Source organism: Thermobia domestica, chromosome 7 (assembly GCF_964235325.1).
Source record: "Thermobia domestica chromosome 7, izTheDome1.hap1.1, whole genome shotgun sequence".
Taxonomy (NCBI): domain Eukaryota; kingdom Metazoa; phylum Arthropoda; class Insecta; order Zygentoma; family Lepismatidae; genus Thermobia; species Thermobia domestica.
Window position 1 is genome coordinate 154660526 of NC_137460.1, and position 17996 is coordinate 154678521.

The window sequence follows — 17996 nt, forward strand, 5'->3', positions numbered from 1 at the left end:
AACTAACCTATTTATAACTATGCAAGTATATTATATATTACTATCAAATTTGAACAGCAAAAACGAGTTCTACTAGCTTTCTAAATTATTTGGTTCCAGCCCCCCTCAAAAACAATTTCTGGATCCGCCACTGCTGAGCAGCAATCCTCGCAACTCTTGTTTCTGATTTGATGTCGTCATGATATTACAATGTCTATATCATGATCAGATTTCTCTTAACGTCTTGGCGATTGTAAGCAGCTCTGCGCTGCTGATAGGTTGCTAACATTATTGGTTCTCCATAAACTAAAGTCTTTCCAGTCTTAGAACAAAGTAGACGTAAACAAAGCGAAATGTATTACTCCGCGGATCACACGTTCTTCGGCAGCGAGAGACATGAACAGCAAGATCGTCTGCTTACTTACTGTCGTCGCATAATTTCCAAAGTCTAAGGCTACAGTTGGTTGATAAATAATTAACGCACTGACACTGACTGACTACTGCTATGTTCAAAATACGTATTTTCTTAACCCCTTATATAAACGAGATCGCCTCTGTTGCTGTTGTTTTCTTTTGTGTTTTTTTTTATAACGAGACGAAAATGGATTATTGTCACACATGCCATGAAACTCTGCATTATACAATACTTTTAAATGAGTGGGGTAGGCGCGGAAAAGCATACGTATGCGCAGTAAATACTATATCCAAATACGGGTGAGGTTGAAATAAAGCTACGTTTATCGTTAAATAGTATATACATTGCATTTATTATCACAAAATGCAGGATAAATTCAGGTATCTTTATTTGAAATTATTATTTTAGTAGGGATTATACGAGGTATAAGGTAGGATACTAGCGCAGTGAGACCAACAACCAATCACTGGTCTTCGACCCACTGGTAGTCAGGTGGGTTTGTTTACATCTGCTTTTTTCTAAGGCTGGAAAGAGAATAGGCATTCTTTCCTTTCCCATGCAAAAAGCCGTTCTGTTGCATAGACATGTAAATGCATTGAAAATACAAACTAAAACTGGTTTTATTCCATGCTATAAGAATATATATCTGAAATTAAAAAAAAAAAAATAAATATGCTGAATATGCTCTTAAGCACTAATACATGCTCTAATCTTTGAAATATGCATTTACATGCACTATAAAACTTCAAATTCGAACTGTATTAATGTTGTTAGATACCCCTACCAAGTTTTAACAGAGGTGCATATAAGCAAACAAATTATACATTTGCACAAAAATCCGATGTCTAATTATTATTATTAATACAGTATTGCATTTATGGTACTATAAAATACCACACGTCTAATTTATGCATTTTGCAATGTTGAACCAATGGTGGTCAATATGGAAGATTTACTGTATTTTTTTTTAAATTCTAATATTTACAAAAATAATTATAGTAAATGTTTACTTACTTGATGAACACGAAAATAGTCTATCCGATGTTTGTTTCGATGAGGGCTGGCACTTACATTCGCCATCTTCACAAATAGATCCAGGTAGTAGAAAACAGTCTCGAATACCTTTGCAAGTCATGCTGGCTGTAATAGGAAAAGATACAGAATTTCTGATAAATATTCTCACAATATGCTATATGCATTCATTTTAAAATTCATACTGTATACATATGAGTATACACTAGAGTACCTCTTAATCCGATTTGATGGAGCTGATCGTGCTTGGGTTAAACAAAAATTCAGTTAAATCGGAATAAAGTTTTTTGATATAAAGTACAATATATTTGGATACAAATCTCAACTGGCAGATGTCTCTTGACCTTCAGCACACTGAGTATACATGTTAAAATTGGAGAGGAGTGGGTGGGTACAGCCAACACAACGCAGCAACAAACTTACTTTGATAACATTAAATAACTGTCAGCCAATCGATTGTTGTACTCATTGTTGGTGTTTTAAATAAAAGTCGCGGAGGAGTGGCAATTGGACACAAATCATCACATTTCTCCCCAAAAAGCACATTTCAAATCGGATTATTGGGGAGGGAACAGTCCCCCTCAGTTCCAAGATTGGAGGGGACATGTCCTTCTCATCCCCCCGGGATATTAACTTGAGACTTCAAAATATCTGGAGAAATCAGCATCGGAAGAAAAAATCTCCAAAATAAAAAAGTTAATATTTTGGAGGGGGAAATATACCTGTGATAAAATTAGCCATCCTTGCCCACCTGGGAGTAGGATGATTGACACTTCGAAAATTTAAATGGGGACACCATTTTTTATTGGAGATTCGGATTTTACGTGAAATTTTATTCGAAACTTTTTTTTTCGATTGGTGACAGATGGTGCTGTATTTAGTGAAAACTAGTTTCACTAACGAGGGAACCTATCCAAATGTAACTCTGACCTCGAGTCGAGACTATGGCCGTTGGATACACACAGAACCACAGACGCGTTAGTTGACACAAAAAAATGCATAACTTTTGTGACTCCAGCAAAACGTTTAGATGCATAATTTTTAAGGATGCAACTAAATGCATAATGAAAACTGTGTTAATTGATGCACTTGTGTGCATAAAATTCATTATGCAGTTAAACGTTTTGCTGAAATCACAAAATGTTATGCATTTTTTTGTCTCCTACTGAAGCATTTACATGCATTAATTGAAACAATGGTTGGTATCGCTGGTTGCATATTCCCTAAATATACAGGATTTCCAAGGGTGTGAAAACGATTAAATAAATTTAGAACACTACTAAAAATAGGTAATCGAGGCTTTCTAGGTAATGCAGGACAGAGTACAGATATTCCATATTACATGAGAGCCTCTACGTCCATTTTGGAAGTAGTCATACTGGATTTGAGTTAATTAAGTGAAATATAGACTTTACGATACACTACTATTTTTGAAATAAAGTGGGATTTTTAAAGACATTAACAAGATTGTTTTCTATATTCTTTGTTAACGAAATTTTGATCACATAGGTCTAGATACAAAAATTTGTCATTGTAAATTTATGATCATAATTTTGTTCAGGATGCAAACAAGCAGAGAGGAAACTACCATAATATCGTTACAAAATCACACCTATTTCAACAATAGTATCGAATCGTAAAGTTCCCATTTCACTGAATTAATTAAAATCCAGTATGATACCTTCCAAAATGGTCGCAGAGGCTCTCATGTAAAGTGGAATATTTTCACTCTGTCATGCATCACACTAATAAACCTCGATTTCATAGTTTTGGTAGTGTTGTAAATTTATTCCATCGTTTTCACACCCTTGACAACCCTGTATATCAGATGTGCAATATACAATTTAGGCCATTCAATCTATGAGATCCATCTAAACTATGTCACAACCATTATGAGAAAATAGTTACAAAAATAAGGCCTTCAAATAGTATATCTTACAAGTCAAAAAAGGAAAAGAACTCAATTTATTATACCTAGGCACATAGCTTTTTTTTTTTTTTTTTTTTTTTTTTTTTTTTTTTTTTTTTACAGGTTGCTCTACAAGAGCAGTTTTGCCATTTTCACTAAAGCTAAAATCCCAAATTATCTTTGGTGAAATAAAAGAACATGGGTCAATGTTAGAAAAATCGTACCGATAGCAAATCTAGCGATGGGAAACACAAAACTTTACAGAGTATAAAAAAAAAAAAAGAAAAGTGGAAACTACCAACTCAGATTATAAATCAAACTTTGTATGTCTATGTTCTCTGAATATTTCTATAGCTTTTCTATAATATATTTTAGTATACTAATTTATGCCCGTTTGGCCTTTTTCCGTTTCGCCTTATGCCCTCAAAACATTTTGCCATACAACCGATAAGGATGTTATCTTAAGGCGGAAGGGGAATTCCCGTTTGGCCTTTTCCTGCTTGACCTTATAACATACAAGGGAATTTTCACTCTGTTTCTATAACAAAGAGGGATTTATCTTATTCTCAACTGCAACGTCTCTTCTATTTCAGACAAATTAAACTCAAATATCTTAGAACATAAATTTTATTATCACACCCGAAATAGCATATCAAGTTTCTATGTGGATATAATATGAAACAGCATCAGTATATGAAATTACATCAATTTCACTGTTCTTAAGTATATCTTTTAGGCGGTGAATCCTGTCGTCAAACCGTCTCTACCTTAGCTTTCTAAGTGTGTTTTCTGATAACCACTTGAAGTACTTGCAACCTTTCATTTTCACGTTGCCTGTCTTTCATTAATTCAATGAAAGAATGTATGTCTAAGTGATCCCTTGATGCCTTTCTTCGTAATTTGACGTGCCACTGTCTTGCATTGTTAGTCATTTGTTCTTGATCGTTTTCAAAGTGATTCCACAAGTCACTGCAAATAGGTAAAAATACATCATTAGCACATTAAAAATTCAAAGGATTGCAGGAGAATCTACGTTGGAAAGTCGATGGCAAAATTTTGGGTGAACCTAATTTATTTCTTTTGCAAAGCAAAAGAATGTGTTCTTTTGATAATTTACAAATCAGTGAATGTAGAATCTTCAATACATGCACGTCGCAAGAAAATCTATATTACACTTTACATTAGGTGTTAATGGAAAAAATGCTATATTCTACTGTAGAGTGCTCGGGATAGCTTAATTAATGATTTAATAATAAAAAACAATCATTATTTTTTGCACTAAACGCCATCTATTTATGTAGGAAAGAAAACATACTTAGAGAGAAAATAACGTGTCACCATCATCCAGCCAAGTGTCTATAAGATAATCATTGAACTCCTCCTTCATAGAACGTCAGGCGTATCTTCTTGCAAACGTACAAACACTACATCTAAATGGGAAGTTGGTACCAGAGGCTGTGCTGCTGCATGTCGAATCCATCTTTTTACTTCAGTGTTCTCTTTGTACAATTGACAAAGTTCTAACTGCTGAACCTTCCTCCAAACAGACTGAGAGAAGTGGAAGGAACATCCTGTGATTTTAACCAGGAAATACTTTATTTATAGCGTTGATTGCCACTTTCTTAAGATCAATAGAAACTTCTTTCAATTTGAAAGGCAGTCCAAATTTCTCAGGCTCTTCCATGATTATCTCCAGTAATCTTACATGTGTCTCTTGCTTTTTACTGGGCAATATGCAGAAGAGGAGAACAAATACCTGGCCGAAATATTTTCCGTGCAGGATGTACATTTGGGAGAAAAGGAGAAGTACAGTCTTAAGTGTCCCTCCATTGCAATCCTGTCGCACTGACACATAATTTTCAAAGTTCCAATAGTGCCGAAAACCTGTTGAAGATAGAAAGACTAGAATAAACAACACAGACATTCTAAAGAAAATGCTTTAATATTAATATTCTTACTCCTATTACTATTGTCATAACAGATTTTCACGATTTTAAAAAAAAAGAAACAAGAAGAACGTAAGAAATGATAAACTATTTTCTTGATTACTAAAATATAACTTACAAGAATTCTATTGGTGTCATCGCCTTCATCCCCCAATAAAAGTTTTTGCCGTTCTGCGTTTGCGATAGTGGTGCCCGGTTCATGCTCGTACGTTATATAGAGAGTGTTTAACGGTACCAAAAATAGGGACAACAGATGCAGTTTCACCACAGTAATTTCCCTTAGCAATCTTCTTCCTGGAGAGAAAAAAATAAATTCATTTTAAACATAAAAAAAGTCGTACTTTCCCTCTAGAAAGTAAAGACAGACGGAATATTGCTTAACTACGACCGGTTAATTGTGTTACACTATAAATTAAAAAAATGGACTATGTATTTGTGTGCTAGCTAGGATGCCATTTAAGAAAAGTTCCACATCTAAAGTTCTAAAATAACTTTTGGAAAAGTTGCACGAGTAAATATTAGAAACATGCAGAGAAGCTTCAGTGTCAAAATTACTAATACCTTATTACAACTATTATATATACTTACCTATACTTACCTATATGTCTTAGTAATTGTTGATGTTCGTTCTTCCGCCGCTCTCTTCTTCATATGTGAGGTACAAATACAAGGCTACATGAGCAATTTTTTAAACAGTGACGCAGATAACACAAAATTCTGAATACTTGCTTTGATTATACGCTATTCTGTTCGTTCAAACGTAAATACTACTAGCATTACAAATGTTTTCCAAAATGACACTAAATTTCCCTATCATAACTTGAAAATCCCCTTCGCTGGTGTAAGGCGAAATGGAAAGGGCAAAGGGGAATTCCTGTTTCGCCTTACAATCAAATTAGCATATACTATCTTAGCATCATAGCCTGAAGTAATGAAAACAGGCACAAGGCGAAACGGGAAAAGGCCAAACGGGAAGACATCCAAAGTTTCATTTTAAAATAATCTGAAAGAATTGTTCACTTACATTCCCCTGTTTTTAATTATTAAAGGTATATTTTGCAAACGGACAAATACGTGGACGTTTCGAATTAGGTACAAAAATATGAAAACTGTTCTTGTGATGTATAATTACAATATTCTAAAAAAGTTATATTTCTGGGATAAAAGTCTGTAGGTCTATAGTAATTTACCATGTTAAATTCAAATCTGAAATCAGAATTTCGCTATCAGGTTTACTTTCTCAGTAATATAGGATGTTACGTAAATACACGACGTATGTTCTTAAAAAAAAAAAAAACAAACTGAAAATGGAACAGTAACTAAGACGTTACTGGTTTAGCCTGTAGCACGTTTTCTAGTACGTGTGTCTCTTGTCTCTACTGACACATCATCAGTAGCCTTCTGACATGCTGAGTTATGTTTCTTTCATTTCCCATTCATGAAACTACGAATTTTAATTAAAAATGAAATAACAGTCAGTTTAAATCTCATAATCAAATTGAATTCATTGGAGGAACATAACACTAGTTGAAAATCCTGTTAACCTCTGAAAAGTTAACCTGATAATGATACCAGAAATTACATTTGAAATTTCCTTTCCTTATTATACGCTGTGTTAAAACGGCACCATTCACATTTCCCTATCATGTCCCTGAAACGGAAAGTTTGAGGGGAAAAATAAGGCTTTTGGTAGAAAAAATCCCTTTTTTCTATTTTGGGTCCCTCCGGAACACCCTGTGTTAACACACAGATTTCAAAATAAACTGAAAAATACTAAATGGTGTACGAAACGTGTGTACAAAATTTCAAGCTTCTATCTTGAATAGTAAGGATGGGAGAAACAAATTACCAATCAGCTAAGAACATCCCCACAGTGGCCCAGATGACTCAAAAAGATTCGGATGTAATATAAAAATTTTCTGAGACATCCTAGGGTCATGTTTTACACTTCATTCTCATCAGAATAGAACAGTCTTTCAAACGGTACCATTCATATGTTTCCGTCATGTATCTGAGGCGGGAAAAATTTCAAAAAATGGGTTTTTTGTTAAAATATCCCTTTTTTAGCATTTCTGGACCCCTCCCTCCCTGTGTTAACACACAGATCTCAAAATCAACTGAAAAATGTTAAGGGCATAGTGAATATGTCTACAAAATTTCAAGCTTCTATTTAGAACAGGAAGGTAAATATATATATATATATATTAACACATGTGCTAAGAATATCCCCACAATACCCCAAATTCCTGCAAAAACGGGAAATTTTCTAAGACATCCCTATTTACCCTAGGATCATGGTTCATACCTCATTTTCTTCAGAATGGAAAGTACTTCCTAACGTTACCAATCACATGTCTTCATCATGTATCTGAGGCGAGAAAATCTCGATAAAGAGATTTATTAAAACATCCCTTTTTAAAACCTTTTTACCCGTTTGAACACAACTTGGGGCACCGCAGAAGTCTGAAATATATCTGTAGAATACTAAGGAGTACACTGAATGTATGTGCAAAATATCGATCTTCTAGGTGCAAAAGTAAGCCCGCCAAAAAATAATATGCCCACAGTACCATAAATTCCCGTTTAAAACAAGATCTCAGGTAAAAATTTCCTGAGACATCCTTATTTACATTAGCATTATGGTTCGTACCTCATTCTCTTCAGAATAGAACAGCCTTTGAAACGTTTTCCATTCGCATGTCTCCGTCGAGTATCTGAGCGGGAAAATCGAGTAAAAGGGAATTTTTGTTATAGGTGCAAAAGTAAGTAACTCAAAAAATAGTAAAAATAGGCCTAACAAAAAATTCTTTAGTTTTAAGTTATAACGTATCACACCCTATGTTTCGACCCAGAAAGGCGTAAAACCATACGTAACGTGTTCTAGAACGCTTCCATTCTAGAAAAAAAGCTTTATTAGTACTTTTTAAATCGAATAATGAAAATACAACCCTAACGTATAAACATATACGATATATGTAAGGGTTAATGCCGTGCTACTGTTTTTAACCTTCAATTTATTTCCTGCTCAATAGTAGGCATATCCGTGTTTTGTCAATATTTACTTCAATATCACGAAATCGAGGCTTTTGGCCCGATACTCTAACCAAAACATCACAATTACGTGACCATGTGTGACTTTTAGTAGATACTCAACTATTGGTATGTGCAGGACAACGGCGCCGTTTTCTGTGTAACTTTGGAGGGCCCTATGAAAGATATGCATTAGTAGAAAGGAAAAATGAACGACCATGTACTGTAGAAATAGGAGAACCTGCTTCAACTTAGCAATTTGGCCCCCCACGTTAGAGGACCATTTCAACTTTGGGGGTCCCATACCACTAACCCCCCCAGGATCGGCGCACTTGGTGCAGGAGTAACAACTTATGCGAGTTAAATGAAGTTTTTCTAAATAATCAACCTTCACCTAATAAGAATATTAAGTATTATTATTATTATTATTATTATTATTATTATTATTATTATTATTAATAATAATAATAATAATAATAATAATAATAATAATAATAATAATAATAATAATACTAATACTAATAATAATAATAATAACAGCGGTTCGGAGTTCACGCATGCATCGGATATATTTAATGAGAATCAAGCAGCCACTAGCATGAGTCACTTCAACATACAGTATGTACTGTAGTTAACCTAAATATTTCTTCACTCCTTTGTGGATTTTTGTAGGGAACGAGTTCCTTCTGAGAATCCCTTATGGCTTTGTCTCTATTCTTCTTGCTATTTTTGTTTTGCTAACGGTACTTTTCTTAATAACTACATACTTGCACTACCTAACACAATAATATCGTATTTTAATATACACTTACCTCCGTTTTTCTAAGCAGACTCCAGCACTAGACAAAAGAACACACACAATAACAAGTCAGAATTCGCTCCACAACAACACGAAAACCAGTCGAGCATGCGCAGTAAGTGCTGGAGACTAGCTTCAAACAAAACACGACAGGTGACGCTCACATCAAGAAGAAATGCATCAGTACCGATGCAAATATCTGCATCAATCGAGTAATCTTAAACTACAATGCATTTATATGTCTCAAATGACCCATTTTTTTTATTCTCGATCGTTCTCTAGGGTTGAAAATGCTGCGCATCAGTGACAAAAACGAAATTTATACATATTAACGCGCCATTTGATGCACGTAAATGTTTCAAATTTCCTATGATGCACTTGTAGTTCTGTGTGTACCTTGTCCCAAAAGAACATAACACGAAAAGGGATACATCCTCGATCGCAACCGTTGCGGAGATATAAGCATGAAAAGTTAGAAATGGAGCTCCATACTATACATTACAAAGTTAGATTCCAAATCAGATTTTTCGGAAACGGTCGAGTAAGGAAACTCAGCGAATACATATCAAATTAATGTGGGGAGCACTGCACCTTTTGAATGAAAATTTGTGTCCCCGGGGCACTCACAGAGTCACAGGCGGGGTCCAACTCAAAATTTGCAAATGGAACCGGAGGTCAAGTAGCATATTGTATGAAAGCTATTGTTAAATAACAGAAGATAGAACAAATCTCAACTCTCTACGATAACCCTGTGCAAACGGACAACTGGTCAAAATCTCAACACAACCTACATCAGAAAGTCTATGACGCTTTTAAATCCGTTAAGTTGCGACAATAACAAAACAGAAAAGCATGTTTGAAAGTGCAAGGTATTGAAGTAAAGCAAATTGCTGCAGGGTCTCTCACAGAGTCGCACAACGGACCTTATCCAAGTATAAGTGTGACTTCAAATGACTAATGGACCATAGAATAACCATGACCATTAAATTTCGTATCCTAGAAGAGAAAGGATACATTGTCAATCGCAATCGTCGTGGAGGGTGAGAAGGTCAAAGGGCAACGGTATATGCTTCGCGCATCGGGACCCCAAGTTCACAGATTGCACTGTGAAATTTCTATCGGGGGATTTTCTGAACGAGGAGCATGATAGTAAAGACGAAAAGGAGTAACCTTGAAACTGTGAGGCAACTTGGAGAGGAGTGGGGTTGGAGAAAACTGGAATAATGGTGCAGAAATAAAATATATCGGAGGGTGCTTTTTAGAGAGAGACTCTACAGCAATTTGCTTTACTTCAATACCTTGCACTTATAAACGTGTTTTTCTGTTTTGTTATTGTCGCAACTTAACGGATTTAGAAGTGTGGTCGTAGATTTTCTGATGTAGGTTGTTTTGACATTTTGACAGTTGCCCGTTTGCACACGGTTATCGCAGAAAGTTTAGATTTGTTCTATCTTCTTTTATTTAACAATAGCTTTCATACAATATGCTACTTGACCCCCGATTCCATTTGCAAATTTTGAGTTGGACCCTACGTGGGACCCTGCAAGTGCCCCGGCATCACAAATTATTCATTCAAAAGGTGCTTTGCTCCCCCACATTAATTTGATATGTATTCACTTAGTTTCCTTACCTGACCGTTTCCGAAAAATCTGACTTCGTAATGTATAGCATGGAGCTCAATTTCTAAATTTTCACGCTTATATCTCCGCAATGGTTGCGATCGAGGATGTATCCCTTTTCGTGTTATGTTCTTTTGGGACAAGGTATCCAACGGCCATAGTCTCGACTCGAAGTCAGAGTTACACTTGGATAGGTTCCCTCGTAAGATTTCTTCAATTGAAAATTTTAACATTTCATCCCAGAATAAATTTATGGAAACAGTACTATTTTTTCGACTTAACCGTATTTTCGAGTCGCGGAAGATAACGTGAAAGATGACTCAACGTTCGGCGTGAATTCAGATTCAAATGTGACAGCGCAACAGTGATGCCAACCCGCGGAATAAATACCATTTTGTGGGATTTTTTTTACATTAATTTTTGTCGCAAAGATAAAGGGAATTTTGGTCGCAATTAGCAATACACGTATATATGCGATTTTTCATATATATACTTCATCTACAACAACAAAATTCTCTATGGATGGGAATTCGACAATGAGTTCGCAATGATCTTGAAATCAGTGCTAATTGTATAATTTTGTTACCGGAAAATGCACGCATCTAGTGCAGAGGTAACTTATGATTAAAAAAAAAAGACTCCAAGAAACGAAAATCGTACTCTGGTGTTTCTTTTAAAATAATTAATGGTAAAAAGTAAAACACAAAGTGAGAAACAAGCAACTTGGAAAACGTTCCACATAAAATGACCAGAGAATAAAGTTCATATAGTGTCGTTATGTTCACTAAAAGGTGGTGGCTCAAAGGCATAATGCAAATATTAAATCCTGACAACAAAATGTACTTTCTTTTCGTTAACATTTGATTAACGTATAAGATCGAAATTTACGAATATGGTATTGGAGAAAGTAAGTGACATAAATATATATACGTAAAATTTGTAATTAGTATAACATGGGAAATTAAAGATCAAAATGGGAATTTCTGCCTCTCGAGATGGGATTTTATAATGTTTCAGGTTGGCATCAGTGCAGTGCAATTAGCTGCACTCTCTGGTGCTAATCGTAGTTGGCTACCAAGTATTTTATCGACTGCAATGGATCTTTCCATAATCATGAAAATATGAATCTGGTGTCAGTAGTATCCAAATTGTGAAATAAAATACACTTCAAAAGTAACATAAACAAATGAAGCGACTGATAAACAAACTTCGTGATTAACAATTAGATTAACGTCTTTCTTTCTTTTTTCTTTTTCTTTTTCTTTTCTTTTCTTTTTCTTTTTTTTTCTTTTTCTTTTTTTTTGCTTAGATTAGAATGAAAAATTTATTGAGTATTCTGATATACAGCGTAATATTTCATAAAATAAATTGCTACTGTTGATTGTTGAAAAAGGAAAAAATGACAACGGTTGTGGTGTATGTATATTAATTTTTTTACTTTTATAATATAATATATTTTTATTTATTTCTTTTTAAATTAGTACAGCCTTTAATTTCTAATTTCTGACATATGATATACAATAGTAGTACAACAGTACATAGCATTAACATGACATTTTTTTTAAAGTTCCACATAATATTTTTATTTTGTGAGTGACTTTTTGACCTTGTTCTAAGATGTATGTGACGGCACTTTGAATTCCGCAGTCGAGAGACTATCAATAATATTCTTGATTGTATTAATTTAAAAAAAAACATTAATTAAAGAAGTATGTCAATTATATATATCGGATAGCCTCTAAGATACCGTAGGCGTGGACCACGGAGAGATGCAGTTGATAAAAGGCTTGGTAGCCAACTACAATTACCACCACAAACGTGATATGCTTTTTGTAATTTTTGTTCTTGAATAGGGGCTATATAGTTAGTAAATACATTTTTAAAAAAGTAGCTACATCATATTTTATCATCGAAATTTGATTCTAATTTATTAATCAAAAATATCCCTTGAGAACTGTATGTGGTTGCATAGATCCCGAAAATAATACTCGTATTGGCTGCTACATGAAAGGAAAAAATGATATTAGTCATTTTCGATTACTAACAGAGAAATGAAACTATTTTTACTTGAACACTGCCATTTATCCATATTTAATAGCTAAAAATGTGTCCCCGTATCCTATCATCCTCTATTCGTTGTATCTGTACCAGAGGATTGTGAAAAATATATACTTAGTGCGCGTACTAATTCCTGTTTAACTCCTTGATCCGATTGCGATAGGTACCATAGTTTTCGAGCTTTAAAGTTTATTTTTCAACGTTTTCCAACTCTGAAAGGATGAGTTTTCCGATCCAGAACTTTTATTAGAACTTTCTTCTGTCATTTGATGTAAAGAATCATCTCGCGGAGTTTGGTCGTCGAATTTTTGAACATACTGTATATTAATTGCAGTGTACAGTTATGGTTATCAAAGAAAATGCTTTAGTGGAATAAACAAAGACAAACACACACAGAAATTTTTGGCTTTAAAGTGTCGCATTTTTCTAATTTATATCGAGTTTTCAAGAAAACACAACGAAAAATCGCAATTTAGTTTACTTTCCATTAAACATATACACTAACAAACTTCTTCACTTTGTTTCTTTCTTTTTTATCATCTGTTCTTTCTTCATTGCTTTCTTCTGTTTTCTTATCTACTGGCAATGATCCACTGGAAAATAGCTTATTCTTTTTCATTGGTTTTGAATTGTGAACGTGAATTATCTAAGGAGGTACGGCGGTTCAGTGGTAGAGCGCTCACCTTTGGTGCGAGAAGTCTTTGGTTCGATCTTGAGTTTGTGATACACAATATTACGTTTGTGGATATTCTTTGGATTCTCCTTTTTCCTCTCATATCCTTATTCCACATACTATTTCATAATCATTCACTTTCATTAATCATGCGTCTCCTTTACTCTACTGGACACAACCGTTGAATGAAACACTAAAAGAATTATTTTTTTTCTGAACTATGTGAAATTCTTTTTGGGATGGATATTTTCCGAAAAATTTAGTAGAAATATCCTGCCTAAAGTGCTTAAGAGGTTTCAATCTTCAACTGCCTCTTTTGAGAATTATAGGTAATATTGCATGTTTGGTCATTATTATCCCATGTATTAAAATTCCTCCCCGATAAGCACCACCTTTACGAAGACATTTTTGTGTCGGATAGGGAGGATTGCGTGCTACAGTGAAATAAATCCTTCACTGTTCAACACTCCATTATGTCGGTGGTAGTTTACTACCAGAAGGGCCACCCCTACCTAATGGGTCTAAATGGAGTAGACAGACGAAGAGTGTTCCTGGAGAAGGCAGCAGTTCTCCAGTAGCCAAGTTGGCGGAAATAATAGCGATTGGTACGGCAACTTAGACATTAGTCCCAGGCGTGGTCAGAGTGATTTTAACGGCTGGGATACTGCGGGGTGGAAGGCAACGGGAAACCACCACTCTAGTTTCCCAAGTTTGCTGGCAGCAAAAAGAGAACATATGAAAATGGTCTTTCGCAGGTCAAAATATAGTTTCAGAGGTAAAATATCCCTCATTCAGATCTCTGGGATCGGGATAGCTTGGGAAGGACTATTGGACAAGAAAGTAATAATGAGGGGAAGACAGACAGCGAAGAGCAAAAGGTTTAGGATATGGAGATGGAATGTACATACTATGTTACAGGGAGGAAAATTATAAAATCTTAAAGAAGTGAAACAAAATAACCTAGATTTTGTAAAGTTAGATGGGAAAGTAATGGAGTGTTGAACAGTGAAGAATATAGGAATGGATATAGTAGGGAATGAAAAGGGTGGTCATAGTGACGTAGGAATAATTCTTGGAAAGCGTTTAAAGGAGAAGGTAGTGAAAGTAGAATTTATTGATGATAGAGGTATGATGTTAAGACTTAAAGAGAAAACGAAGGATCTAGTGGTGATACAGACATATGCACCAACGACTTCGCTTGCAACTGAAGAAGTACAAGAAAATTATGAGAAAATAGAAGAAATTATAGATAAGGAGAAGGAGGTGCATGCGTAATTGTAATGGGAGATTTCAATGAAGTTGTGGGAGGAAAACAGGAAGGCAGTATCGCAGACAAATATGGTCTAGGAGAAGGAAATGAAAGGGGGAGGAATTGGTGAATTTCTGTAGACAGAATTCACTAGTAATTGGGAACAGTTGGTTCAATCAGCACAAGAGAAGAAGATATACATGGAAATCACCAATACATGGCGGAAGATATCAGATAGACTATGTTATGATTCAGGACAGGTATCGGAATAGCTTAAAGAACGCGAAGACCCTTCCCGGGGATAATAATCTTTTCTCTGACCATAATTTTGTGGTGGCCGAAGTAGATATTCAACTGAAAAATGTAGGCAGAAGAAAAGTAGGCAACAAAGCGTTGAATACTGAAAAGTTGAAAAACGAGGAAATAAGAAACCTTTTCGTTGAAAAATTCGAAGAAAAATATTCAAATGAGGAAAGAATAGGCGCAGGTAATTACGCACGGTGGGAACACATTAAACTTTGCTTACAGCAGGCTGCATAAGAAACAGTAGGTTACCGCAAACACAAAACGGCTAAGAAACCATGGGTTACAGAGCAGATGTTGCAGAAAATGAGGGAAAGGAAGATGTGGAAACAGATTGACACAGAAGATGGCAGAGAGATGTATAGAAAGTTAAATAATGAATTACGGAGAGAAACAGACAGAGCGAGGAAAGAGTTTTATAAAAGAAAATGTGAGGACATAGAAGAATTAGAAAGAGTTGGGAAATATGAGGAAATGTACAAGAAGGTGAAATCTATGGAATTTCGGAGGAAACAAGGGGGATATTACGATGGAAGTAGAAAATAAGAATGGGAAGGTAGTCAGCGAGAGAAATGAGGTCATAGGAAGATGGAAAGAATACGTTGAAGACTTGTATGAGAGTAGGGATAAACCATGTAGCCTAAATGTTGAAGTAGAAAATAAAGTAGGCGAGGATGATAAAGGATTTAGCATTGTTCGGGATGAATTTGAAAAGGCTATATCCGAGATTAGGAATGGAAAGGCAAACGGGATAGATAATATATCGAATTTTAATCGAATTCATTAAAAATACGGGAGACAAGGGAAAGAGAGAATTGTTCCGACTATGCAATGTAATACATGAAACAAGAGAGTGGCCAAAAGACTTCCTGAAAACCATCATGATACCGATGGCTAAGAGATCGAACTCAAAGAGATGTGAGGATTATAGAACTATTAGTCTCATATCTCATGCAGTAAAATTTGCTCCGAATACTGAACAGGAGGTTATATGGAAGAACAAATGAAAAAGTCGAGGAGGAGCAGTTCGGGTTCAGAAGAGGTTAGAGCACAAGAGATGCTATTGGATTATTAAGAGCAGTCGGGGAAAGATTTATAGAAAAAGGGAAAGAGGTGTATGTTGTATTTATTGATCTAGAAAAGGCTTTTGACCGCATGAATTGGGAATTTTTTGTTCGGAGTTCTAAAGAAGAAAGGGTTGGAATGGAAAGATCGAAGACTCATAAGAGCCTTACACATGAACCAACAAGTAAGTGTTAGGATAGGGGAAGAACTGACGGAAGAGAGTGCAACTGGAAGAGAAGTTCGACAAGGATGCTGCCTCTCGCCAACACTATTTAATGTCTATCTAGAAAAGATAGTGAAAAAGAGCCTACATGATGATGACGGCATTTCGGTAGGAGGTAGAATGATTAGATGCATAAGATTGCCGACGATATTGCGTTTGTTTAAGAATCTAAAAAGGAAAGAAATAAAATGTTAGAAAATCTGATTATGGGCTTTGAAGAATATGGGATGGAAATAAATGTTAGAAGAAAAAAACGTGATGATTGAAACGAAGAGGTCTGTGTCAAATATAACAGTGGGAGGAGAGAAAATAGAACAAGTGAATAGTTTTCGATATCTGGGTAGTATTTTTAGTAATGCCATGAAGTGCGAACGTGAAATAACAATAACAAAAACAAGGATAGGAAATAACAATGTCTAGAACACTTTTAGATATTGTTAAAAAGAGGAAGAGAAACTGGTTGGAACATTGCCTAAGAAGAAATTGTATCATGAGGGACGTCCTGGAGTTTATGATGGCGGAAAAGAGCGGGAGAGAGCGAAGGAGACTACAACTAATGGATTATATAAAAACAGAAAGATCATACGTGAAGACGAAGAGGTTAGGGGAGGACCGTGGAGCATGGAAGCTTCACAGCTGAAGCAAATGATCTGCCAGTAAGGGCAGAATACCTATGATGATTTTGATGATGATATTAAAATTATGTGTGTTGTAAGTGATTTAGGATATCACCAATATATGATGATGCAAGAATGGCCCCCACAGGTTTCCTCCCGGGGTTTTCGAAGTATGTTCAGTTCTGTGAAGTACGTGTCTTGAAAGGGTTAATTGTAGGAGCTCGGAATCCTCACTGCAATTACATACAGCAACCTCTCGCGTTACCGTTCACATTGGTCCAGGCACTGTTAAAATAAGAAATGATTTTTTTAGTTTAACGTCCCATGCTTATAACCTTTAGGCTGAAGGAGACGGATAATTAATGAGAATGAATATTTGTGGAAGTAAAGTCCAGCCACGGGGGTGTAACCTGCACAACTTAGTCCCAGTCTCAATCCTGGTTAAGTTGTGAGGGTTAGCGTCAGGAAGGGCATTAGGCTATGCAAAATCCTGCCAAAACCTATGAATATATGCTTTAATCTTGACTCGAAAAATGAGGAGTGGGCAAGGATCTCGTCTGCTTCTTGTGAGAAATGAGTGAAGGTTAGTAAGTAACGGGTTCAGATACGATTAGAAACCTTAAATGTAGAGTCAATGATAAAAGAGAAAAGGAAGAGACAGATCTAATGGCAAGAAGAAGAATAGAAGCACTGTATGTTCGGGAAACAAGATGGAGAGGAAATAAAGCAAAGAACCTAGGAAATGGATGTAAACTACTGTATAGTGGAGCAAACCAACAAGGTAGAAATCGGGTAGAAATTGTCCTGTGTAGTGCATTAAGCCGGTGTGTAGTTGGTGTACATTGAAAGAGAATAATCAGTTCAAATTGTACCTTGAAGAAATGTCTAATATTATGGTCGTGTACAGTAGTATGAATGAGTTTATACCTCGGTAAGTTTGGGCAGTCCATTGCGTTCCCTTTTACGGATGAAGAATTGCCAAATTTTGATTTTCTGAGGAATGTTTTACCCATAAAAAGAGATAAGCTGGACCATCCAAATTTACAGAAATATAATTTGAGTTCTAGAGAACATTTACA

The 17996-nt window shown here is 35.4% G+C and overlaps 1 protein-coding gene across 1 annotated transcript in view; it reads right to left on the reverse strand.

The window, feature by feature from the left end:
- The window catches only part of LOC145690507 (uncharacterized), a 95576-nt gene that overhangs the window by 62919 nt on the left and 14661 nt on the right, over positions 1-17996 (reverse strand). Inside the window, exon 2 of the mRNA XM_081765456.1 lies at positions 1409-1534. Coding sequence (XP_081621582.1) covers positions 1409-1534 — 126 coding nt within the window. The remainder of the gene's footprint in view (positions 1-1408; positions 1535-17996) is intronic.